The 27,137-nt window shown below is 42.2% G+C and overlaps 1 protein-coding gene across 1 annotated transcript; it reads left to right on the plus strand.

Annotated features, from left to right (window-relative positions):
• Positions 1–22,713: 22,713 nt before the first annotated feature.
• Positions 22,714–26,001, plus strand: LOC110872470 (V-type proton ATPase subunit G 1). The gene is made up of 4 exons (XM_022121273.2): positions 22,714–22,844; positions 25,172–25,290; positions 25,402–25,502; positions 25,767–26,001. The coding sequence occupies exons 2-4, from the start codon at positions 25,203–25,205 to the stop codon at positions 25,908–25,910; spliced, it is 333 nt and encodes a 110-aa protein (XP_021976965.1). The 5' UTR covers positions 22,714–22,844; positions 25,172–25,202; the 3' UTR covers positions 25,911–26,001.
• Positions 26,002–27,137: the final 1,136 nt, after the last annotated feature.

Genomic DNA, 27,137 nt, shown 5'->3' on the forward strand with positions numbered 1-27,137 from the left:
TTGCTAGGAAAGCGAGGCTAGAATAAAGCTCTAGAGGCCCCCAACAAATAGTTGTCTGTCAGGAACAAGCGTCTAGAGCATAGTTGTCTGTAGATCTTGTCCGACTGGGTCTTTAGGAGCATTTGAACAGTATTTATTTGTTTTTATTTAAATCTGAGTTGTCGGGACAGAATATTTGACTAGATGTTATTTGTAATAATTTGTTTTGCCATTTGAGGCACGGTATGGGACGTGTTACATAAATTGAATGGTAATGATAGTTGTTATGGAAACTTCTGGATAATCTGTTTCGCTCAGTGCCATGCCCCGATGATTCCGCCATCGGTTGGGGTGTGACAAATTGGTATCAGAGCCATAACTATAGGGAATTAGGCTAGACGCGACCTAGTCCAGGTCGCTGTCTTAGAGACCTAGACTATAGTTAGGAACCAACAGACCAAGCTTATGTGCTATATTCTAATATTCTTCGCTATCACTGCACTCGAATTTTCAAATAGAGTCAAGCGATTTAGTCGAGATTAGGTGTGAAAGCCGCAAACTCTTGACTAAATTGTTTGGTCAATGCTGATTTTATCAATTTATCAATGATTTCCTCATTATTTTCGATAACAAACGAGGAGAATTATACCAAATCAGGAGTGAAATCCATATTTTGATGAAAAATCTCCTCAAATTTTACTAAAACAAGGAAGAAGTTGCTAAGCTAGGGGTGAAACCCTAACCTTGACAACTTGTTCCGGATTTTGTTTATCTCACCAAAGCTTCGACGGACTCCAACGACCTGAACTCACAAGTATGACCTAGGGAATACGCGTTGAATGCCCAAGAATCAAGGCAGAAACGCGATCCCGAAAGTCGAAAAGTGACGACAAGTCTACTGCGAATAGTCAAATCGCTTCGGGTAGTCGATGTCTAGTAGCCGCAGACAATTCATCTCTCGATTTTTATGTGTTTTCGATTCTGAGGTCGCAGCCGCCGACTCTAATGACTCGTTGATTTTATGTGTTGTATGTGTTTAACTGTTTATATGTTTAAAATTTTGAGGTTTATTCGATTTGCTATCACTTCGATCAACACACACGACTCGCATTGCTCTTCTATCTCAAGACGGTAACAAGTCGTTACAAATCTAGACGATACTATGCTACGATATACGCTATCCTATACTCGACATGCTATACGATTATACGATACTATTCGATATACTATACGCGATCGCTATATACAAACGACTCGCGAGCTTTGAATGATAGGTTTCTGTATTCTGACTGCATCTGTGATTAAATGTGTATGTGCTTCTGTGCTTACGTGTCTCTGTGCTCTACGTGCCTACGTGCTTATGTGCTTCTGTGATTATGTGAATCTGTGACTTTATGCTTATGATTTTGTGATGCGTGTTTCGACGTATTTTTGAGCTTTAGTAAGTAGTAGACGTGTGAGGTTAGATTCGATTGTTGTGTCTGAGACCTACGGCGATGTCTATTGCAGACCATGTCGTCATCTGGACACCGAACCCCACTTACTCGCCAAGAGAAGAGAGACAGGCGTCTCGCTGCTATTATTGCCAAGAGTGTGGCAAAAGCTGTGAGCGATGTCTATGAAAACGTCAGCAAATCTTCTGAGGAGTCGAGAACTGAAGCTCCCAAAGATGCTACCAAGACTGTCTTCAGCTTTAAACAGTTCAAGGCATGCGGACCAAAAGAATTCACCGGAGAAGATGGCCCAACAACTATGTTCCAATGGTTCGATTCTATCAAAGTCACTCTGCGCCAAAGCGGCTATCCAGAAAATCTCCGTACCCTAAACGCAACCAGCGTCTTCCAGTCCCGAGCTCTAGACTGGTGGACGGCCGAACGAAACAAACGCGGGAATGATGCAGCTTACGAGCTGACATGGAAGGAGCTGAAAGCCATCATGATGGACGAATTCTGCCCTCCCCATGAACGCCAAAAGCTGGAGGACGAGTTTTGGAACATTAAGCAGAAGGATGGAGATAACGCTGCCTTGACTGCACGCTTTAAACAGCTCATCATCATTTGTCCCGATCAAGTCAAGACGCCAGACATGGCCATCAAGAAGTATATTCGAGCTCTACCCGACTGTGTTGTCGATTTCGTTCATGCCGCCAAGACATCATCGATCGAAGAGACCTACCTGCTTGCCGCAGAGATCAATGACAAGCGGGTAAAGTCTGGTTTTTGGGATAAGCATACCAAGTCTCTGCATCAAGCCACCACCTCATCGACCGTCGACACCACCACTGCTCAACCCTCCAAGTCATCAAGAAGAAAGAAAAAGCACAACAACAACAGCTCCAGCAACAAGAACTGTGATGTGACAACGACTGCTGCTCCTCTGCAAGCCGTACAGGCTCAGCAGCAGTCTCACCATCGACAAGCTCCAGTGATCAATGCGCCGCCAGCCAAGCGCGCTTACACAGGTCCCCACCCGCTCTGCTCGACATGTTCATACCATCATCCGGTGGGAATCGCCTGTCGTTTCTGCACCCACTGCAACCTCTACGGGCATTTCACTGCGAATTGTCACTATGGTCCCCGTCAAGCCCCAGTTCAAGCCGCCGCTCATCAAGCTCTACTCCCATCCCCTCAAGGCTAACCTGCATCTCAAGCACCGGTGTTCAATGCTCGAGTCTGTTTTGCATGTGGTGATCCTAACTACATTGCAAACATGTGCCCGAAGCGGGTTGTGAAACAAGAACCCCAGCAGCAGCAGCAACAGCAGCAGCCTTAGCAGCAACAACAAGCAGCCCGTGCCAGAACCTTTAACATCAACGCCCGTCAAGCTCAGGCTGACAACAACCTGGTTAATGGTACGTTCCTTGTGAATGGTATTTATGCATCATGTTTGTTTGATACTGGAGCCGATAACTGCTTTGTGTCGTTTGAATTCGAGAAGCTCCTTAGTCGTAAGCGTTCTTATCTCCCCTCGTCATTCGAAGTTGATGTTGCTACTGGAAGAACCGTAGCCGTTAACTCTGTTCTTCGTGATTGTACCCTCGAGCTCAATAATCACCTCTTCCCAATTGATCTCATTCCGATGCAACTCGGAAGTTTTGACGTCATAGTAGGCATAGACTTTCTACGCGAAAACCATGCTGAAGTTGTGTGTTTTGAAAAGATGTTTCGATTCTCGCTCGCAAATGGTGATCTCTTATGTGTATACGGTGAAACAACTTCGAAAGGTCTCAAGCTCATGTCATGCGTCCAAGCTAGCAAGTATCTCCGCAAGGAACACAACGCTTTCTTGGCCAACATTGTAGTAGCGGAGAAGGAAAAGAAAAAGAAGGCCGAGGTCAAAGACGTCCCAGTGGTTTGTGAATTACCTCAGGTGTTCCCTGATGATCTTCCCGGACTACCGCCAAGTCGTGATATCGACTTTCGTATCGACCTTATTCCTGGAGCTAACCCTGTTGCCAAAGCCCCTTATCGACTCGCGCCAGCCGAAATGAGGGAACTTTCAAACCAACTCCAGGAGCTACTTGAAAAAGGCTTTATTCGCACGAGCATCTCTCCTTGGGGCGCACCAGTCCTTTTCGTCAAGAAGAAGGAAGGGTCGTTCAGGATGTGCATCGACTATCGGGAATTGAATAAGCTGACCATCAAGAACCGTTATCCCCTACCTCGAATCGACGATTTGTTTGATCAGCTACAGGGTGCATCGTGTTTCTCAAAGATCGATTTACGCTCAGGTTATCATCAGTTACGCATACAAGAGGAAGATATACCCAAAACCGCCTTTCGCACTCGTTACGGCCACTATGAGTTCGTTGTTATGCCTTTTGGACTAACCAACGCGCCCGCGGTTTTTATGGATCTGATGAATCGCGTGTGTAAGCCTTATCTTGACTATTTCGTCATCGTATTCATCGACGATGTCTTGATTTATTCCAAATCGAAAGTCGAACACGCGCAACATCTACGTTTGGTTCTCGAGTTACTCCAGGGGAACCAACTCTATGCCAAGTTCTCCAAGTGCGAATTCTGGTTGGAGGTGGTTCAGTTTCTGGGTCACATTGTGAATAGTCAGGGTATTCATGTCGATCCCGCGAAGATTGAAGCAGTTAAGAGTTGGATTACGCCAAAGAACCCGTCAGAAGTTCGTTCTTTTCTTGGATTAGCAGGCTGTTATCGACGATTTATCGAAGGATTCTCTAAGATCATTGTGCCGCTTACCGCTCTTACTCATAAAGACAGGTCTTTTGTTTGGGGAACTGAACAAGAATCTGCTTTTCAAACCCTTAAGCGCAAGCTCTGCAATGCTCCTGTTCTCGCGTTGCCAGACGGAAACAACGATTTCATTGTCTACTGTGATGCTTCCAACCTTGGTCTTGGCTGTGTTCTCATGCAACGGGACAAGGTTATAGCTTACGCATCTCGTCAGCTCAAAATCCACGAGAAGAACTATACAACCCATGATCTCGAGCTAGGCGCAGTTGTTTTTGCATTGAAGATTTGGCGACACTACCTGTATGGTACCAAATGTACGATCTTCACCGATCACAGGAGTTTACAACACATCTTTAATCAGAAAGAACTTAACATGCGTCAACGCCGATGGGTAGAACTTCTTAGCGATTACGACTGTGAGATTCGTTATCACCCAGGCAAGGCAAATGTTGTAGCCGACGCACTCAGCAGACGGAGTTATTTGCTCAGTATTCGAAATACCCAAGCCCAGCACAATCTCAAAGCTCTCATTCGCGAAGCCCAGCATGCCTGTTTTAACGAACGCACCTTGAAGAAGGAGAGAATCTATCACGATGGAGCTCAACTGGTAAGCAAAGCAGATGGGATTTTCTATTATCTGGACCGAATTTGGATCCCTAAGCGGACCGGTTTGCGAAAGATTATAATGAACGAAGCCCACAAATCCCGCTACTCTATTCATCCCGGTGCCGATAAAATGTACCAGGACCTTCGTTACAAGTAATGGTGGCAGGGTATGAAACGGGATATCGCCCTCTATGTTGGAGGTTGCCTGACTTGTGCGAGAGTTAAGGCTGAACACCAGCGACCTTCTGGCTTACTCGAACAACCTCCGATCCCCATATGGAAGTGGGAGAGTATAGCTATGGATTTCATAACCAAATTACCGCCCACGCCATCAGGTCACGACAGCATTTGGGTTATAGTTGATCGTCTGACCAAATCAGCCCACTTTTTGCCAATACGGGAAGACTACAAAGTAGAAAGACTGGCCCGAATCTACACCAACGAGATCATTTGTAATCATGGTACGCCTCGTGACATCATTTCAGACCGTGATGCTCGGTTTACTTCGCGATTGTGGGAAACGTTTCAAGCGGCCCTTGGTACGTCGCTTAACCTGAGTACTGCATTCCATCCTCAAACCGACGGACAGACTGAAAGAACGATCCGTACTCTTGAAGACATGCTCCGCGCGTGTGTCATAGACTTCGGTGGTAGTTGGAACAAATACCTACCGTTAGTCGAATTCTCGTACAACAACAACTATCATGCCAGCATACAAATGGCACCATTCGAGGCTTTATATGGAAGAAGATGTCGTTCGCCTATTGTGTGGCACGAGATCGGTCACTCGCAATTAACCGGTCCCGAGTTACTACAAGAAACGACTGACAAAATCCTCCAGATTCGCGACAATTTGTCGAAAGCCAGGGATAGACAGAAAAGTTACGCCGATAGAAGACGCAAGCCCCTTGAATTTGACGTTGGCGACTACGTACTCCTAAAGGTATCACCTTGGAAGGGTGTGGTCAGATTCGGCAAGAAAGGGAAACTAGCGCCTTGATATGTTAGACCATTTAAGATTCTGGAGAGAATCGGAAAAGTCGCCTACAGACTCGAACTACCGGAGGAACTTAGTAACGTCCACCCAACTTTCCATGTGTCGAACCTCCGAAAGTGTCTAGCTGATCATGATCTGATTGTACCGCTCGACGACCTTCAAGTAAACGAAACGCTACACTTCGTGGAAAAGCCTGTCGAAATCATGGATCGCCAAACCAATCAACTCAGACGCTCACGCATCCCTATCGTGAAAGTCCGATGGGAAGGTAAGCGGGGCGCGGAGTTCACTTGGGAACTCGAAAGCGACATGAAGGCCAAGTACCCGCAGTTGTTCAAATGAAGATCTGAAGCGAGAAATTGGTAAAATCATTCACGGTGATGTGCAGCTTCGAGCCTAATTTCGGGACGAAATTCCCTAAACAAGGGGAGGCTGTAACACCCCGTGTTTTCGAATGTCAAAGTCAAAGTCCAAGTCAACTTTGACTTCTTTGACTATAACTAGTCTATTTTAAGTGTCACAACCCCAAAATCCTCCTGCGGATAACACCCGCTTCGAGGGCGTGACTGACCAGGATCCAGCCACCAATTATACTGAGCATTTAAGAAATATTTAATATCCGTAGTAATTAGCAATATCAGAGTTTAGGTTCGGTAATTAGTTTAACAAAACAGCGGAAGCATAAACCAAAATAGTTTTAAAGACAGTTCGTTGTTCAAAACAGTTATCCCAACACACGGGTTTGACGAACACTACACATCCCCAAGCAGCAGCTCCTGAATCATTGGTTACCTGCAAAGCATGCAGTAAGGGGTCAACAATAATGCTGAGTGAGTTCACTAGTTGTCCAGTTTTAATTACCAAAAACTTGTTCCACCGGTTAATTTATCCGTTTATACATGCCCTGGGGAGCTACCCCAAAAGTTAGCGACTAAACTGTTTTTTTTCCAATACCGAACACTAGGTAACCGTTGCGTATCCGCAGGATGCCCCGATGTCAATGTTCTATCATCATTGACGGATTTCTGAGTCTATTAGTTCACGCCCGTCCCAAACCAGGGCACGGTGTGAGGCTGGTAAACACCTAAATAGCGCTATCAACTAATAACCCGCTCGCCTAACCCGGCGACTAATCGGTATTTGTAGTAGGGACTTGAGTGATAGAGTTTCGTTTAGTGCCGTTAGTTGCAATCCGTATAAACAGTAATTAACCAAAAGGTTTCCCAATACCCGGGAAGGAAAAGTAAGTTGTGTTCCCAATAACCAGGGAAAGTATGTAAATGGTATCCCCTTTTACCAGGGGATAGGATTGTCCAAAAGGTTTCCCAATACCAGGGAAGGAAAAGTAAGTTTTGTTCCCAATAACCAGGGAAAGTATGTAAATGGTATCCCCTTTTACCAGGGGATAGGGTTGTTAGTCTCGTGTCCCAAACCACCGGGACGCATGCTTTTAAGTTGTGAACTCACCTTGGGTTGCTCGGTAGGTTTAGGTTACTCGGTCAAACACGCTGGTCACCATGTCCTAACATGGTTACCGGTATAGGTCAGATACAAGTATTCACGTAAAACACATACTGGCACGTAACATGCATACAAGTAAACAGTCATGGGGTTATTGGGCCGGCCTAAACAATTAAGCAGTCAACAGTAACACATAACCCAGTCAACAGATAGCCCATAACACATAATGGCCCAATAACCAAAGTGGACAGCCCACTCGCAACCAGCTGGTCTCGAGTCGCAACCAGGTGGTTTCGGCTTGTCACGTTATGGTTGCGAGTCGTAACCGTGTGGTCTCGAGTCATCATGCTGTGGTTGCGAGTCGCAACCGTCGTAGTCTCGAGTCGCAATCGTGAGGTTTCGAGTTGTCATGCTATGGTTGCGAGTCGCAACTACGTGGTCTCGAGTTGTCTTGCCTTGGTTGCGAGTCGCAACGGTGTGGTTGCGAGTCGTAAGCTGTCCCTTTCACGTACACGTGATGATGCAGATCTAACAGTCCAATATGTACTATGCAATCAGACCCAGATTAGGAAACAGCCAATAAGGTTCCACTAACATTTTTCCTAAACTGACCAGCAATGAAAATAGATCAAACTTTGCCATTTTTACATCTTCAAGTCATATTCAAACAAGTTCATCTTATGTTCATCATTTTCTAGGGTTTTCATATCAACATAATCATATATTTATGAACCAAAATCACATGTTTTAGCAAGATCAACATGCAAAACATACATTATATATCCGAATCTTAAGTTTAACATCATTATTTGCAAGGAATAAAGAAGCATAGTATGGTTAGTCATAATCATTCTTGAACTACCATTTGTTAGTCATTTAAACATGTTATCAAGCTTTGTTCACAAGGGTTTTCACATATAGTCAAGTTCCACAAATCATCCTAAAAATTATACAAAAACTACTACCCAAGCATTTCTAGTTCATATAACAAACATAAATCTCATGCACATAGTAACAACACTAACCGGTTGTGAAGAAGGAGGATGAGCCGAAAGAAAGGAAGAAAATGAGAGAAGGTGAAGTGTCCGAGTTAGTGGTCTTGACCGAGTCCTTGTCCGGGATCCTTGCTTGAACCGAAAATTGAAAGGGATTGGGGTGTGTTGTTGAGGGTTTCTAGTTGAGAGAAAAATAGTAGAAGTGTGTTTGTGTGTTGTGTATGAAATGAGGGAAAGTGGGGAAAGATGGGGTATATATACCAAGGGATGTTTCGGGTTGGGCTTGGGGTTTCGGCCCAAACCGGTTACGGCCCAAAGGCCCACTCGCAACCGCCCGGTTGCGAGTCATGGTCACAAATCACTCGAGACCTCATGGTCTCGAGTCGGGTTCCTTGTTCTCGGGTTGGGTTTTCGGCTCACATATAACACATACATATATACATACCAATGCACACATAACAAAGCACATATCACATAAAGATTCACGTTATCATTAAGTTTAGTCAGTCACTAGTCACATAATGTACAAACAAGTTACATCACGACACAACGAAAAGTTCTAGTTTTCGGGTTGTCACATCATCCCCAAGTTGAAAGAAATTTCGTCCCGAAATTTGATGGCACTCACTGAGGAAGCTAGTCAAGTTGTAAGGTTTTCCCGGTTATCCTGGGGTGTCACATCCACCCCCCGTTGATCTGGAATTTCGTCCCGAAATTCCGTAGCTTCAGCCTCAGTAGCGTTTGTACTGTTCTCAAACAGTTGGGGATATTTTTGTTTCATCCGATCTTCGCGCTCCCAGGTGAACTCTGGGCCGCGACGTGAGTTACAACGGACTCGAACAAGAGGTATTCTAGTGCTCTTGAGGACCTTAACATCCCGGTCCGTGATTTCGACAGGTTCTTCGACGAATTTCAACTGTTCGTCGATCGTGAGTTCCTTCAGAGGAACTACGTGCGTCTCATCTGACAGACACTTCTTCAGATTCGACACATGGAAAACGTGGTGAACTGCACCGAGTTCTGCTGGTAAGTTCAGTCTGTAGGCCACCTTGCCTATTTTCTCAAGGATTTCGAAAGGTCCAACGTACCGTGGGTTGAGTTTGTCTCGTTTACCAACACGAACCACACCCTTCCAGGGTGAAACTTTGAGTGATACCCGCTCCCCAACCTGGAGCTCAAGTGGTTTCCTGCCCTTATCGGCGTAGGCCTTCTGACGGTCACGAGCGGCCGCCATGCGTTGTCGTATTTGAGCAATCCGCTCAGTAGTGTCTACCACATGTTCTGGACCAGTGATTTGACTATCCCCCACCTCTGCCCAACAAAGAGGTGACCGGCATTTACGTCCGTACAATGCCTCAAACGGAGCAGCTTTAATGCTGGTGTGGTAGCTGTTATTATACGAGAATTCCACGAGTGGCAGATGCCTTTCCCGGCTGTTGCCAAAGTCGTTTACACAAGCGCGAAGCATGTCTTCTAATGTTTGAATAGCGCGTTCGGATTGCCTGTCCGTCTGTGGGTGATATGCTGTGCTCATAACTAAACGTGAGCCAAAAGACTTGTGCATTGCTTGTCACAGTTCCGAAGTAAAACGTGCATCTCGATCAGAGATGATAGAGGTGGGCACCCCGTGCCTCGAAACCACTTCCTTGAGGTATATCTTCGCCAGAGTGGAGAATTCATCTGTTGTCTTCGATTGCCAAGAAGTGTGCGGATTTCGTGAGTCGATCCACGATCACCCAGATAGTGTCGTTTCCGCGCTGTGATCTAGGTAGGCCAGTAACGAAATCCATGGAAATTTACTCCCATTTCCATTGTGGTATCTCTGGTTGTTGGAGTAGGCCTGAGGGTTTCTGATATTCCGTCTTGACTCGCGCACAAGTCAAACACTTGCTGACGTAAGTTGCTATGTGGGCCTTCATGCTAGGCCACCAATACGTAGTCTTAATATCGTGGTACATCTTGTCCGAACCAGGGTGTACTGAGTAGCGAGATTTGTGCGCTTCATTCATCGCAAGTTCTCGTAAGTCGCCATAGAGTGGGACCCAAATGCGTCCTGTTACATAATAAGCACCGTCTTCCTTCTGTTCTAAGTGTTGCCTTGACCCGCGTAGGGCTTCAGCTCTAACGTTCTCTGGTTTCAGTGCTTCTATCTGAGCAGCTCGTATTTGCGAAGGTAGACTAGAATGGATCGTGAGTTGTAAAGCTCTTACGCGCTTAGGCGTAGTGTCCTTCCGACTGAGGTCGTCTGCCACTACATTGGCCTTGCCCGGGTGATACCTGGCACTCGTAATCATTCAGCAGTCCGACCCATCGTCGCTGTCGCATATTTAGTTCCTTCTGCTTGAATATGTGTTCTAAACTTCCGTGGTCGGTGTAGATGGCGTACTTGGTTCCGTATAGGTAATGCCGTCATAACTTAAGTGCGAAGATCACTGCTCCCAGTTCCAAATCAAGCGTTGTGTAGTTCCTTTCGTGCGTCCTAAGTTGTCGAGAGGCGTAAGCAATAACCTTCTCGCGTTGCATCCGTGTGTAACTGGGATCCTGATTCGAAGCATCATGGTATACCGCTAGATCACCCGTACCCTAGGGTGAAGACGATGCTCAGTGCATTGCAAAGTTGGGATTCGAAAGCTGAAAAGACGTCCTCCTGTCTTGGTCTTTCACGAACGCAACACCCTGATGTGCCAACGAGACTTAAGCTGTGCGACCTTCGAAAATCTTGTGATTAAGCTGCGATAGTATCTAGTGGGACCAAGAAACTCTTGTATCCTCGAAGGGATCTTTGATGTTGATCAGTTCCTAACAAAATGGATCTTAGCGAGATCCATGTGTATTCCCACTTCGTTGTTTGATAAAAAGAAAACGTGTACTTCCCGAATCCTGAAGTCATACTTAGGTAGACTTCGCACGTAGACGCTCCTCCCCTAGAAGCTCTACAATGGAATACAAGTGTTGTTCAAGGTGCCCCTTTCTCCTAGAAGTGATTCAAAACGTACTAGATAAACACAGTTGCAGTGTGATCCATAAAGCAGCTGGTGGGTTGTTCACCCCAAAAGGTCATGGAATGATTCATCCGGTGTTTCCTGGAAATGGCCTTATTGCGTTCGCTATGCCGTTTTAGGAACATCCTCCATTTGGACTTCCATCTGATGTTAGTTCGTTCGCTACTCAATCTTCACATAGGAGCATGACCCATGTAACTGGTCAACAGGTTGCCAATACGGGATCGAGACAAACGGTTATGGGCTGTCACCTTGATGAGTTCTTAATAGTCAGTATACACACGAAAAGGCCCATCTTCCCTAGGATAAGTGGGGCTCCCCCAAAGCGAAGAACTAGACCCTACAAAACTCCTGTCCAACGGTTCCTATAGTTGCTTTGATAGATCTTGCGACCTTCCTGGCGCAAAATGGTAAAGGTACAAGTAATCAGGGCTGCCTCAGACGTGAGATCAAACTGAGATTCCGCCTAACAAATTTTCAGAAGAAAAACTGAATGTTCCTCGGATAGCACGCCGAGAGAAACAACGAACAACTGGTGGATCCTCGATCCACTTTTCCTTAGCCTTAACATCCGTAGCGGTTGCTAACACAGCGGAGTAATCTCTCTGTAGACACTTCTGGCCTCCACAGCTGAGATGGCGCTAACTATTGAACTACTCTGATGCTTTAGAACAATTGCCGATTCTCCACACAAAGTTTTCTCCTCACCGGGTATATTCGCGCGATTCCTGGGTAACCAATTCACACTAACTACTGCGTTGAAACCATCGAGTGTGGTAGAAGGAAGGTCGACATCGGACACTCGTCCCACAAGGTCGTGTTTACATCCTAACGAACTTTTGAGATTCTATTGACTTGCCATCAGTCGATTCCACATCTGGTTCGGTTTCAGGAAGTATCAGGGTTAAGCAGAATAGAGATGAAGCAAACAACTACCCATACAAGCTACCATGTTGCTACTATGCCTGGCGTCGCCTGCGCCAATCCTAAATGCCCTTCCACGAGCATCATTTCTAATGTTGTTGTTACGGTTGCGAGGACTCCCATTACTATCATCATTCCCCTGGTTGTTGACCTTGATGTTGTCGCGACTGTTGTTTCTGATGTCGTTGCTTGAAATGGTGCGCTACGATCCTTCACTGACAAGTCCATCTTGTCGCGTTTCCGTGCCGCGTCCCAAGGTGTACTTATTGAGCTGGCCGTTACGCATTTCCGCACCATTGTCGATTGTCATCGCTTATGGCCCGACTGATTCGTAAGAGCTGGCTCCTATGAGCCGCTGACTAGGGTTAAGGGTTCGATTGGAGTCAATTCGCTGATGCTCGTTGTCGGTGACTAGGGTCGTTCAAATGCTGAAGCCAGTAAGGTACTACGTCTACCCTCTTGACTGAGTACTACACGGTATGTTGAGATAGTGTTGCAGAAGTGATCGCACTTCGGGATTTAAGACGTCAACACGTTACGTTCCAGCAAGTGAAGAAAGGTGAGAAGGATATAGACCAATCATTGTCGTTTCAACACCCATCCCGGGGATGCTCGTACTAGCACCTAATGTTCTACACAGTTCGCTAGGCGTTCATATGGGTGTTCAGGTAATACTCGATAGCATCGAGGTTCGAAAGGGGTGCAGTGAGAAGTGAAAAGATCGTGTTCGAGTAGGAGACAATCACTGCTACGGTTCCTATGGACTGTTGTGTTTCTCATCATACAGATAACGAAACGGAACCCCTTTTTCACTTGTTAAGCCTCACTGGGACTTACATCCACCCCACTATATTATTATGTGTGCACCCACAATAATATTGTGATTTGCATGTTCATCTCAGCTCCTCTTAACTCATGTCAAATGGTTCCCCACACTCGAGTAGATTTCAAAGAGTATTAAGTAGTGTAAGTCACGGAGGTTTAGGGAATTACCACCCTATCAATCACATGATACGAGAAAGTGTTCAGGAATTCATATTGGTGTGCTAACGTGCAATCACATGCAATATCGTATGTGGGCGTTCACTAGTTAGGCATACTAGTACGTATAGCGAAACAGGAAACATAAAGTAAGCAAACAAGTAAACACTGGTCCGAGCTATGAGGTTAAAAGTGTTGAGCCTTGTACTTGGAGTGTAGTGTCGTCACGAGTCACGGGTTATAGTCTGGTTTTCTCCAAAAAGATTTTCCCCTTTTTAAAACCAAGTTCACTATAACCAATGGCTCTGATACCAATCTGTCACAACCCCAAAATCCTCCTGCGGATAACACCCGCTTCGAGGGCGTGACTGACCAGGATCCAGCCACCAATTATACTGAGCATTTAAGAAATATTTAATATCCGTAGTAATTAGCAATATCAGAGTTTAGGTTCGGTAATTAGTTTAACAAAACAGCGGAAGCATAAACCAAAATAGTTTTAAAGACAGTTCGTTGTTCAAAACAGTTATCCCAACACACGGGTTTGACGAACACTACACATCCCCAAGCAGCAGCTCCTGAATCATTGGTTACCTGCAAAGCATGCAGTAAGGGGTCAACAATAATGCTGAGTGAGTTCACTAGTTGTCCAGTTTTAATTACCAAAAACTTGTTCCACCGGTTAATTTATCCGTTTATACATGCCCTGGGGAGCTACCCCAAAAGTTAGCGACTAAACTGTTTTTTTTCCAATACCGAACACTAGGTAACCGTTGCGTATCCGCAGGATGCCCCGATGTCAATGTTCTATCATCATTGACGGATTTCTGAGTCTATTAGTTCACGCCCGTCCCAAACCAGGGCACGGTGTGAGGCTGGTAAACACCTAAATAGCGCTATCAACTAATAACCCGCTCGCCTAACCCGGCGACTAATCGGTATTTGTAGTAGGGACTTGAGTGATAGAGTTTCGTTTAGTGCCGTTAGTTGCAATCCGTATAAACAGTAATTAACCAAAAGGTTTCCCAATACCCGGGAAGGAAAAGTAAGTTGTGTTCCCAATAACCAGGGAAAGTATGTAAATGGTATCCCCTTTTACCAGGGGATAGGATTGTCCAAAAGGTTTCCCAATACCAGGGAAGGAAAAGTAAGTTTTGTTCCCAATAACCAGGGAAAGTATGTAAATGGTATCCCCTTTTACCAGGGGATAGGGTTGTTAGTCTCGTGTCCCAAACCACCGGGACGCATGCTTTTAAGTTGTGAACTCACCTTGGGTTGCTCGGTAGGTTTAGGTTACTCGGTCAAACACGCTGGTCACCATGTCCTAACATGGTTACCGGTATAGGTCAGATACAAGTATTCACGTAAAACACATACTGGCACGTAACATGCATACAAGTAAACAGTCATGGGGTTATTGGGCCGGCCTAAACAATTAAGCAGTCAACAGTAACACATAACCCAGTCAACAGATAGCCCATAACACATAATGGCCCAATAACCAAAGTGGACAGCCCACTCGCAACCAGCTGGTCTCGAGTCGCAACCAGGTGGTTTCGGCTTGTCACGTTATGGTTGCGAGTCGTAACCGTGTGGTCTCGAGTCATCATGCTGTGGTTGCGAGTCGCAACCGTCGTAGTCTCGAGTCGCAATCGTGAGGTTTCGAGTTGTCATGCTATGGTTGCGAGTCGCAACTACGTGGTCTCGAGTTGTCTTGCCTTGGTTGCGAGTCGCAACGGTGTGGTTGCGAGTCGTAAGCTGTCCCTTTCACGTACACGTGATGATGCAGATCTAACAGTCCAATATGTACTATGCAATCAGACCCAGATTAGGAAACAGCCAATAAGGTTCCACTAACATTTTTCCTAAACTGACCAGCAATGAAAATAGATCAAACTTTGCCATTTTTACATCTTCAAGTCATATTCAAACAAGTTCATCTTATGTTCATCATTTTCTAGGGTTTTCATATCAACATAATCATATATTTATGAACCAAAATCACATGTTTTAGCAAGATCAACATGCAAAACATACATTATATATCCGAATCTTAAGTTTAACATCATTATTTGCAAGGAATAAAGAAGCATAGTATGGTTAGTCATAATCATTCTTGAACTACCATTTGTTAGTCATTTAAACATGTTATCAAGCTTTGTTCACAAGGGTTTTCACATATAGTCAAGTTCCACAAATCATCCTAAAAATTATACAAAAACTACTACCCAAGCATTTCTAGTTCATATAACAAACATAAATCTCATGCACATAGTAACAACACTAACCGGTTGTGAAGAAGGAGGATGAGCCGAAAGAAAGGAAGAAAATGAGAGAAGGTGAAGTGTCCGAGTTAGTGGTCTTGACCGAGTCCTTGTCCGGGATCCTTGCTTGAACCGAAAATTGAAAGGGATTGGGGTGTGTTGTTGAGGGTTTCTAGTTGAGAGAAAAATAGTAGAAGTGTGTTTGTGTGTTGTGTATGAAATGAGGGAAAGTGGGGAAAGATGGGGTATATATACCAAGGGATGTTTCGGGTTGGGCTTGGGGTTTCGGCCCAAACCGGTTACGGCCCAAAGGCCCACTCGCAACCGCCCGGTTGCGAGTCATGGTCACAAATCACTCGAGACCTCATGGTCTCGAGTCGGGTTCCTTGTTCTCGGGTTGGGTTTTCGGCTCACATATAACACATACATATATACATACCAATGCACACATAACAAAGCACATATCACATAAAGATTCACGTTATCATTAAGTTTAGTCAGTCACTAGTCACATAATGTACAAACAAGTTACATCACGACACAACGAAAAGTTCTAGTTTTCGGGTTGTCACATTAAGTTTTATTTGTATTATGTGGAGTAAGTGTTGTTAATCAGAATAAATCGAAGTAATCGAATGTTTCATCGACGTAAACCGATTTACAACTGTGAATAGTAGGAAGTAACAATGCGATAAAGTTAACTAATCAGTAATCAAACCGATCGAACCATCATCGAACTCGAATCTCGAATTACGCGAACTTTGGTTGTTGTTATACGTGTGTGTGTGCCTTATGTGTTACCTGTGTGTGTTTACTTTATGTTTTGTGTGGTGATCAATCGAATCAATCGAAACTCGAAACTCAAATCGAATGCAATCGAAATCGAATTATGACGAATGGTAATGTAAGGATAGTGTGAATATAGATGATTATATGTTAGATATAGTGATTGGGACTGAAAGTAATTTGAATAGGAAACTCTATCGTACTCGTACCGTCTTCAATCGAAATCGAAATATCGAAAATCGTCGCACCGAACACTCGAACTAGGCTGTTGATCGATCAGGCTGTCAGCCAATCGAACAGCCCAGCCGATCGGACGGATTGTCCGATCGAGCAGGCTGTCCGATCTGGATGCCTGGCCGATCGGCCAACCCTTTCCTCTTTTGGAGCCTATAAATAGGGCTGTCATTGTCATTCTTTCCACTTTTGGAAACTCTCTGACCGACCAGCTCGTGCTCCTCATTTTTTCTCAGATTTCTTCCGATTTCGGTAAGTTTTCACCCTAAATCTTGTACTTTACTGATCAATGCACACTCCTAAACCTTTCTATCTTTCAAATCTTGATTTCTAACCGTGAAATCATCAAGATCTAAGCATTCTAGGATGATATCATCATGGTGTTCTTCAAGAACATCATGTTTGGGCCTTAATCCACCATGAATAGCTCGGATCTAACCGATTTCCACATAAACAGGCTAAGATCTATCAAAGATCTGAACATTTAGTTGGTGTGAAGGATTAAAAGAAGGAATTCCAACTTTCTTTCAACTCTTTTACACTCAATGCCTTCAAACCGATAGAAACGGAGCTTGAGTCAACTCACCAATCATTCTAATGGACGAGTGGCACAAGGTTCGGATTCTATCTACGAGGTTCACCGATTCCGGGTTAAACATCAAACTACCGTTCGGAATAGTTCACCGGCCGGACTTGGGTGATTCCTGTCCGAGCAGGGGAAACAAGTAAGAACGAAAGTTCCATGGTTTAGCTCGTTGTCAAACTACCTCGAAATAACGTCAAATAACCAAAACAACCAAGTGTTAGACGAACAGGCCGACCAGGTCAGGATGCTGACCGAACGGTTAGGCTGTCTGAATGGACAGCCCAACCAATCGGACATGTCAGCCGATCGACCAGGCCAGCCGATCGGCTAGCAAGTGGCCCCACACTTTGACAATTTCATGAAGTATAGTATTGAACAAGGTGATGTTCGATCGGACGAGCTGTTTGGTAAACATTACACATCGGATCATGAGATACTATGCTTCAACCCTTAATCGATTTACAGCTCGTAGTAGTACGGAGTGCCACCCGATCGAACATGCTGTTCGATCGAACAGGTGACCTCCAGCTGAGGACTCACTTTTGAAGTTCCTAACCGATCGGTTAAGCCGGCCGATCGAACAGGGTGTTCGATCGATCGACCTGAAAGGCAAGGACACTTCAGTGTTCTCAAATACTACGACGAAAACTTCAAAAGGTCAAACCATCATACACAAACACATCCTACTCAAAGGAAGAAACAATCCACTCGAACAGTCCAGCCGATCGAGCCTACCGGCCGATCGAACAGACTGTCCGAGCGGACCTTCCAACCGAACGAACAACCCGTTCGATCGAACCTGCTGTTCGATCGACCAGGCTGTTCGACCCACTTACACTTGCCTCCATTTTACGTGTATTCATCGTTATACTATCAAACTGTTCAGGCTAACTCTACTCTCAAGCGCTCCCTTCAATCTATAAACCAATCGCTGTGAGTATACTCGATCCCTTTTTGCTTTTAGCACTTTTGGGTGTTACATACGTTACTTATATCAAAACACAAACGATCACACTACTCAATTATTTGAACGCTAACCAATTACGCATGTATTACGTGACTAAATGAATGCTTGTTGATTGTGTTTACACGTGGAATGCTGTCTACCTGCCTTAACGACGTAGTACTGCAGTTTGGACTCAGCACCCGTTCACACGGGGGTTGTTAAGGACAACTACTTGCATGGATTACGGTGGTAATCATGTATTGCGAACTGTCTCGGACAGTCAACCCGCAGTTATTGGTATCGATAGATCCATGTCGATAATTAACATGCTTTGTTTTCCTCTGTGAACGTGCTGGTTATGCGTAAACTATTCGAACTCTATATGCTATTATCAAACTTGTATGCTCACCTTTACATTTTATGTATTGACTTTATTTTAACGTATGTGACAGGTGTTTAAGATGTTTGCTTGCTAGGAAAGCGAGGCTAGAATAAAGCTCTAGAGGCCCCCAACAAATAGTTGTCTGTCAGGAACAAGCGTCTAGAGCATAGTTGTCTGTAGATCTTGTCCGACTGGGTCTTTTGGAGCATTTGAACAGTATTTATTTGTTTTTATTTAAATCTGAGTTGTCGGGACAGAATATTTGACTAGATGTTATTTGTAATAATTTGTTTTGCCATTTGAGGCACGGTATGGGACGTGTTACATAAATTGAATGGTAATGATAGTTGTTGTGGAAACTTCTGGACAATCTGTTTCGCTCAGTGCCATGCCCCGATGATTCCGCCATCGGTTGGGGTGTGACAGCATCGGTACCAAATTTACTATACTAAATCATTTTTGGTACCTATTTGGTACCCACATTTTGGCGTTTTAGAATCATTACTTTCGGTTCGACACCGGTCTAGCACCATACCTGTATTTACTTATTTTTACCTTCAAATACCATATCGTATAGTATCGAGGATTTTCGGTGCCGATACCTAATTTTGATTATTTTCGGGATCCGTACTTTCGTTGCCATTACCAGTACCAAGCTCATCCATATTTTAACGTGTTAGTAACGTCATAACTGAACTGAAAACAACCGAATTTCCAACGTGTATTACGTGCGGGTCCTACTATTATATATTAGATTATTTAAAATCGTTTTTAGGACGGAGTAACAATCGTTACTACGTCATTTTTATCTATGTTTGGATATTCGGTATCCGCTTGCCGTTGTCGGCACACATTTTGCAGAAGTTGGATCCCCGCTGCAACGCGGGGTCGGAAAATCAACTAGTTGTTAGAAAAAAAACTAAAGAATAGAGAAAGAAGCGTATCACGATGTGAAGTGAAGTGAAGGAAGAAAACAAGATCAATTAAGGATCAAATCTGAAGGGGTATGGTCTCAAATGGCGCGCCTGCCATGGCCTAGCCTATGCGTATGCATGACCATACCCATACTTATATTTAAAAAGACTCAGCGGGTTCCAAGGTTCCCTTGTAGATTACGCCGCAGACGCACAAACCATGCCAGCTCACAAAAGTACAACCAGTACTAGCTTGTAGCCAATCAGCATGCATAAGGCTCTATCCCAGATGATCTCCACGATGATCAATCTTGAAGGGGACAAACAGTACAAAGGACAGTGACGTGTAGCCAATCAGCATGCGCCACTCACTGCTCCATGATCTCCATTAACGGCTTAGGACAGATGGGACAACAAGTACATTTAGAAAGCGACATGTAGCCAATCACGTTGCGCAATCGTACCCCACCTTTGCGCGCACTACCTGTCGCGTCAGAGGGGACCAAATGGATATTCCTTGAAAGCGACAGCTGGCCCATCGGCCCATCGACCTATTCTCTAACCTTTCGGCTATAAATATCAACCTCTACCAAAGGTTTAAGGATTCCATCTTCTGCTCTCTCACTTTAGACACACACATACATTGTTTCTTTCTCTAAGAACAATTATTTATTCTCACGTTGGAGTCTAGTTAAGAGTAGAACCCTCTTCTCCTCTTAACGAGCTAATGGTGTTGTTAGTTTTGCAAATTATTCTCGGCTATATTGATTGAAGAGAAGATTTAGAATATTACCCCCGGTCAAAATACCAACTTTAGGTTCAGTCCTTTAAGGATTTAAACCAATGTTTCTTGATAATCTATTTGGTAAGCTTTAATTTTTCAAACCTCGACACCATCTAAGGAATTTGTGTGGATTCTTATAGGTTTAAGAACACCCTCAAGTTGTATATGATAACTAGTGAAGAGGGTCAGAGGCGGTCCTAAGGATTCAGGTAGTTGAGGGTCAGAGACGATCCTGAGGATTCAGGTGCCCTGTCCAAGCCAGATAATATATGTCTCTTACCACCGTATTTAGATATTACAACTCAAATGCAACTAATAACATGATTCCATTTTTATTACTTGTATTTTTCATTTCTATGCCACAATAAATCAAGAATCAACTTATCATATTTTTATATTTATTTTTCACAGTTAGATACAAAAGAAAATCTTCTAAGTTTTACTAGACGATCATTTTCATCTATATATAACCAAGAATTTTTTAAATTTTTGTGCCCTTGGAAAGAAACGTGTCCTGACCGTTCGCCCACATTACACCTCCTTAGAGCATCCCCTGAAGAGGGTGAAAGATAAATACATATAAAACGTGATCCATGGGCTTTTTAGATGAAAAGTTGTGATTTGTTTCTTGTAATATGTTATTATTTGTGTGCTATAGTCAGTTATCATAAAAAATTATAGGATTGTTGTGTTAATTTGGGGATTTTTTAAAATACATTAGGTTGTTGTGTTCGTTATGATAATGTGAGCTTAAATCAATAGTATATATATAGAGTTAAAGTATAAAATACAATATTGCTTAACGTATAAGTGCATGTTGTGAAATTACGCAAGTTATAAAATTAAAACCCTAACAACGCATGTTGAAAAAACATAATCACGCATGTTATAATTATATAGTGAAGCATGTTATATAAATCTAGTAATAATGTGTTTTGCTAATCACACATGTTATAATTATGTCATGAAGCATGTTATATAAATTATGCGTGATTAGGGTTTTGAGTTTTACAACATGCGTAATTTCACAGCGTACGCTCGTACGTTAAGAAATATTGTACGTTAACCGCCCCTATATATATATATAAGGGTCAAGTTATTTTACAATGGAAAAATCACACGTTTTCTCCTTTATCTTTATACCTTTTTATAGGCGGTGTCCTTTTCAACAAATTTTGACAGATTTTCCCCTTTATGGGGAATTTTGTTGCACGTTTTATCCTTTAACTCTAACCCAGTTAGATTTTTTTTGTTAAGTCTAGTAATGTGCCTTACACATGAGGGTAGTTTTGTCAATATACTTAAATTTTGTTCTTATTTTTTAATAAAAATCAAAGAGCATATCACATGTCACCAATCTCATTCCTCTCTCAACTCAATCCATAATATCATCACCACAACCACATCAAAGTGCCACCAACAACAACCTAAGTTCCACATATATATGCCACTTCACGAGGATGCGAATAACATAAGTATTTATTAAACATGACTACAACTTGTTTAACTGTTTAACTACTTTATATCTAATGTCTATAATACAGTTATATGTTTTATGTACCAAAGAGAAAAAATGATTGATCGTAGCCTTCTAATTCTATTTATTAAAAAAAAAGTAAAAAACCAAGTAATATGCTTTTTCAGTAAACAATTTTAATCGTATTTTCAACAACTGCATTTTCAAGTTTCTTACGTCACAGGGGAATAGTTTTGGAAAGTGGTTGGCCACTTTGGGCGGCCACTTTGACTTTTGGTTTTTTTTTTTTGTATTAATAGGTGATGCCAAATTACAATTTTATCCCAGGTTTAAAATTACGATTTCACCCTTGATTCAAAATAAAATTTCGCTTTTGCCCCTTGCTTAAATTTACGATTTTGCCCTCAGGTAAAAAATACAATTTTGCCCCCAGTTCAAAATAAAATTATAGTTTTGCCCTCAGCTAAAGTCCTGCCAAATTACGATTTAGTTCCCGGTTTAAAAAATACGATTTTGCCCCCAGCTAAAAATTATGATTTTTTCCGCATCTAAAATATTACGATTTTGCCCCTATTTCAAAATAAAAAAAATGGTTTTGCCCTCAATTCAAAATATTATTTTACCTCAATTTTAAAATTACGATTTTACCTCCGCTAAAAATTGCAATCTTGTCATCATTTTTTTTTCTTTTGGCAAAACCATGGTAGTGTTTTATTTTACTTTGTTGACTTAATTTTGTTTTTATTCATGCCAAACAGCTGCCTATCACTCGCTAATTGGTTCTGACAAATTATTGTATTGCCCCCAACTCTAAATTACACGTTTGTCATCGTTTTAGTTAATTTTTTTTATCATAACTATGGTACTGTTTTTTCTTTAATTGGTTAACTTGATGTACTTTTTTGATATCGTGTTATAGGTATCATGTATAACTAACCGACATAAAGGCGTACATGTTATTAACCTAAGAAACACTTGGTTTAGCGCCCCGCAACGCGGGCGGCGCATAACTCTAGCTGCTTAACACTGGCTCATTAGTCCTGAAAAATTATAGTTTTGCCCCGAGCCCAAATTACGGTCTTATCATCGTTTTTTTTCATAGCAAAATTATAGTAGTCTTTTTTTAATTGATTGAGAGTTATTCGGCTATTTCCACGCAACGTGTGCGGGTCATCTACTAGTTTTATACACATATGACATATCTGTCGCCGGCTATAATTTGAACTCTAAAAACGTTCTTTGTATCTTCAAGTATCAAGAGTGTCTTCTAATAAAGTCTAGATTCTTCCAGAAACCCACTTCGTAAAAACGGTTTTAGGTATGCAATTTCCCCAATTTTTCTTGGAATTTTTTGCTTTATGTGTTTGTTTTAGTATAATTTCCTGATTAATCTTCCTAATCTGTTGGTCACATTCACTGTTGTTTTATTAGTTTTACAGTTAGGAATTTACCCGATCGATCAATGAAAGTGTACGTATCGGATCATCTCTAGATCTATTGTTTTTTCGTTGCAGTTTAACTTAATTTGATGAAGATAATCGAACTTTTGAACCTTTTCCTGAACAATCGATCCATCTATATGCTTTGAAAATATGGGGGCCATTGTAACTAGTGATGATTATAGTAATTTTTCGAACTTATATACATACAAAATTTTATACATATGTTTTAAAACTTATTAATCGGAATCGGTGGCGAAGCTTGACGCTTTCGACCGGGGGGGGGGGGCGCGGGAAACGTATATATCCAAAAATTTCTATAGAACCGGAGGGTCGAAAATGTATATACCCAAAAATTTCTATACGAAAACTACATATATAACACTATCGAACGAAAAGTTCGGGGGGTCGGACGCCCCTCCCGGCCCCTTCAAAGATGCGCCTCTGATCGGAATGGATTATTAAGTATAATAATTACTCAAATACTTCACACTTGGTTTTAAAATGCGCGCATCCGGAGTGCATAATGCGCGCATCACATGATGCAGTGATGAGACCGCATCGCATGTTGCGATTCCATGATGCGCGCGTCACATGATGTGGTCTAATGTGACACCTTGTGCAGACTACAGTTGACCGATATTCGAACAAATTAGATCTTTAACTGAATATATCTGACTATAGATGATGAGAATATGTTATATTTTAGTGTTTAAATGTTCACAAGTTAAAATATTAACTATAACTATTTTTTTAGTATTTTTAAATAAAGAACACCTCGCATCCATGATGCGTGCGATTCGCGCATTGCGCATCACGCATCGGGTTTTGGGATCAAAACGCATCAGATCGCTACACGCATTTTAAAACCAAGACTTCAAACATTTTTACTGATTTTGACCACCCTTGACCAGTTACCGATTTTAGGTGCAACTGTTTACCAATCAATCCCGATTTTTATCACACAGATGATGAGTTGAACCAGTTTGATCAAGTGGTCCTTTTGGGAATTGGAAGCTGATTTAAAATGTTTTTCTAGTTGCTTAGAGCAAATTGAGAATGATCACATATTATCTACTTACCAGGAATCATTTTTGGCTTTCACAATGGGCAATGTAGAATGCCTGTATTAATTTGGGCAGAATACTTGGGCATATGATACACCATAATATAAATATTATAAATTTTATGTCCCTGTTTAAACTCCTGGTGTAGCATAATCCAGTTTGGAAATTAGAGTTGAACATAATAAAACTTAAATTAGGTCCTAGAAACAGCATAGTTCAGCAATGGGATTCTGTCACAACATTCGACCCGTTACACCATTTTCATCCTTATGCCATAACTCCTAACTAGGGCGGTAAACGAACTGAACGAACACGAACAACACCTTGTTCGTGTTCGTTTGTTAAAAATATATGTCTTCACGAATTGTTCATGAACGAGATTTTATGTTCGTGTTCGTTTGTTAAGGAAATGAACTTGTTCGTGTTTGTTAATTTTAGGCGACTAACGAAAACGAACGTTGATGAACACAAATGAGCACAAACTAATGTTTATGAATACAAATGGTAACAAATGAACACAAGCAAGCATTCATGAACAAAATATATAATACACTAACACTTATTAATTATTTTATTTGTCGGAATTTTGAAGTATTTAAATAAAATATAAAAACTAAAACACTAATGAACTATCGAACACAAACGAACACGTTACTGAACGTTCACGAACATAAAAGAACGAACGTGGCCTCTGTCCATGTTCGTGCATTTAACTAAATGAACGAAATTAATTGTTCGTGTTCGTTTGTGTGTAATAAACGAACTTCCCGCCGAACAGTTCACAAACCGTTCGCCGAACATTCAGTTCATTTGCAGCCCTACTCCTAGCGGTTGGTTCAACCCATGCTCGTTTTAAGTTCGGCATTTTCTAGGCCACTTGCTTTTATCAACTTTCTCCAAGTAAGAATCTGCTAGCTCTCAGATCAGCGCTGTATCACTATAACCAGTTATTCTACCTTTTAGGTTTAATCCAAGTTGTCCCTTTTGATATGAGGAGCTATACCACATAAGTCTCTTTGCAGATTCTTGTTTTATTATATGAAAAGGGACCAGTTGAGTTGAATACAACTTAAAAGCCACTTAGATTCATAATTGGGCTTCTTTTGATGTTTGTGACATCTTCGGGTCTTGCAATGCAGTGTTCGTGGTGTGTTAGCACTTAGTTGAGACATGGATGCGAGTAGGGGACATAATGGAATTCAACTTCTGTTAACCGCAGAGCAAGAAGCTCAGCAAATTGTGAATGCTGCACGCAACGGTCTCTTCTTATATAACGCTTTTTAGTCATTTTATCGTTGTATTAACTTTTTTTTATTTATTTATTTTTGCTATGGAGATTGACCAAACTTTATCCTTTTTCTGGATTCAGCAAAATTGGCGCGACTTAAACAGGCCAAAGAAGAGGCGGAGAAGGAGGTTGCAGAATTTCGTGCTCAGATGGAAGCCGATTATCAGAGGAAACTTACAGAGGTATGTTGCAAATAAACATGATTGAAAAGAACTGTTCTTTTTCGGTTGAAAGGTGAATAGAAGCTGGAGGATAAAATCAACACGTAACTGAACCGTTTACATGGAAGTAACTGAGAAACCGAAACCGGTCTGTTGGAAGTCACCCATAACTGACACCTTTGGTTATGGTTTGGTTAGAGGGTAAAACTGACACATGCACATCACCTTTGGTTAAGCAGTATATATACTAAGTTTTATGCCGAAGTTACGTGAAATTCCCAACAGACTAGTGGAGATTCGGGTGCTAATGTGAAACGTATTGAGAAGGAAACCGAGGCGAAGATTCACCATCTAAAGACGGAAGCTGATAGAATTTCACATGATGTCGTTGACATGCTTCTTAAGCATGTCACCTCTGTCAGATATTAAATTTTAACTGACTTAAAACCTGAGAAAAGTGTCATTAACATATTATTTGTGTATGTTTTTATTATGTGATTTAAGTGCTTGATAGTAATTGTATGGTAGAGTATTTATATGCTAGGAAGGTTGTAGGTTGACTTTGATGGTCAAATGCTGCTTGTGTTTGCATCTTTCGGCAGAAGCAGTAGTATCTGTCAAAGGTAGCTTCATAGCTGTAACAATTGGATCCGGTGTTGAAGAGGATAATGTTCAATAGGTGCGTGAAATGTTGGTCGATTTGTCTCGTCTTACATTCTTGGGAAAGAATGAACCTTTCCATGACTCTTAGGATTGAACCTCCTTACTGGCAAATGGATCTATGGTTCATCTAACGTATCGCCGTTTTGTTCAGCAACAGATCGAAAGTCTCATGTTAATCAGTGAGTTTACTAGTCTGTTTAAGTGTAGTGAGTGCCCCTACGACATCCTTAATCATAGTACTTGCTGTGATTGCTCAAACATAGACCATATTTATTCCATGGTAATTATAAGATGGAAACTCTCAGTGGTTTCCATAAATGATTGATGCCAATATAAAGCACTTCCTTCGATGTGGACTCTATGTACCTTAGCTTCAAGTGTTCCGGAGTTTCATCAATGTTGAAGAAATGGTCACAACGGTACAACCGTCCCTCAGTCATACTCAGTAGAGTCCAACAATCGTTGATTATAATACCATTACATGATGGATCAGAGAGAAATACACAAATTCATTGATGCCCTTTAAGTAGCTGGGTTATCTAATTACCGTTGGGTTAGTTAATCCCATTTACACTTGAACTCTAATATATTACAACTTAACATTATTAGTTGAACTATATTATTACTGCAAGTCTGTAACATTGATAGTTTAGGGCTTTGGTGTGAGTGAAATAGCCCAATTGGCATTGGGCTTTGCCCACAAGTTTTGTGAGTTTTAGATAGTTTAGGGCTTTTGTGTGAGTGAAATAGCCCAATTGGGATTGGGCTTTGCCCATAAGTTTTGTGAGTTTTAAGTCTTTATAAAATTCTGAAATATATAAAGTAATAAAACCGTCTGTCACACCAAACCATGTAGTTTTTGTCATGGTTGTAAAACAAGGTTTCAGAGGCTCAGTACTCCACGAGTAATCACTACAAGGTAGGCTGGTCCATTTAGGCCGAGTACTCTCTGCCTAGACCGAGTACTTCCTGAGGACTCTCAAATCCGACTAG

The sequence above is a fragment of the Helianthus annuus genome, chromosome 8, assembly GCF_002127325.2.
Source record: "Helianthus annuus cultivar XRQ/B chromosome 8, HanXRQr2.0-SUNRISE, whole genome shotgun sequence".
In the NCBI taxonomy this organism is placed as follows: Eukaryota; Viridiplantae; Streptophyta; class Magnoliopsida; order Asterales; family Asteraceae; genus Helianthus; species Helianthus annuus.

What these genes read in the sequence shown, in the direction of transcription:
- LOC110872470 (XM_022121273.2), top strand. Translation starts at nt 25,203, where the DNA reads ATGGATGCGAGTAGGGGACATAATGGAATTCAACTTCTGTTAACCGCA. An exon ending in TGTGAATGCTGCACGCAACG is followed by an intron (nt 25,291 to 25,401) that starts GTCTCTTCTTAT and finishes TTCTGGATTCAG; the next exon opens with CAAAATTGGCGCGACTTAAA. An exon ending in ATCAGAGGAAACTTACAGAG is followed by an intron (nt 25,503 to 25,766) that starts GTATGTTGCAAA and finishes AATTCCCAACAG; the next exon opens with ACTAGTGGAGATTCGGGTGC.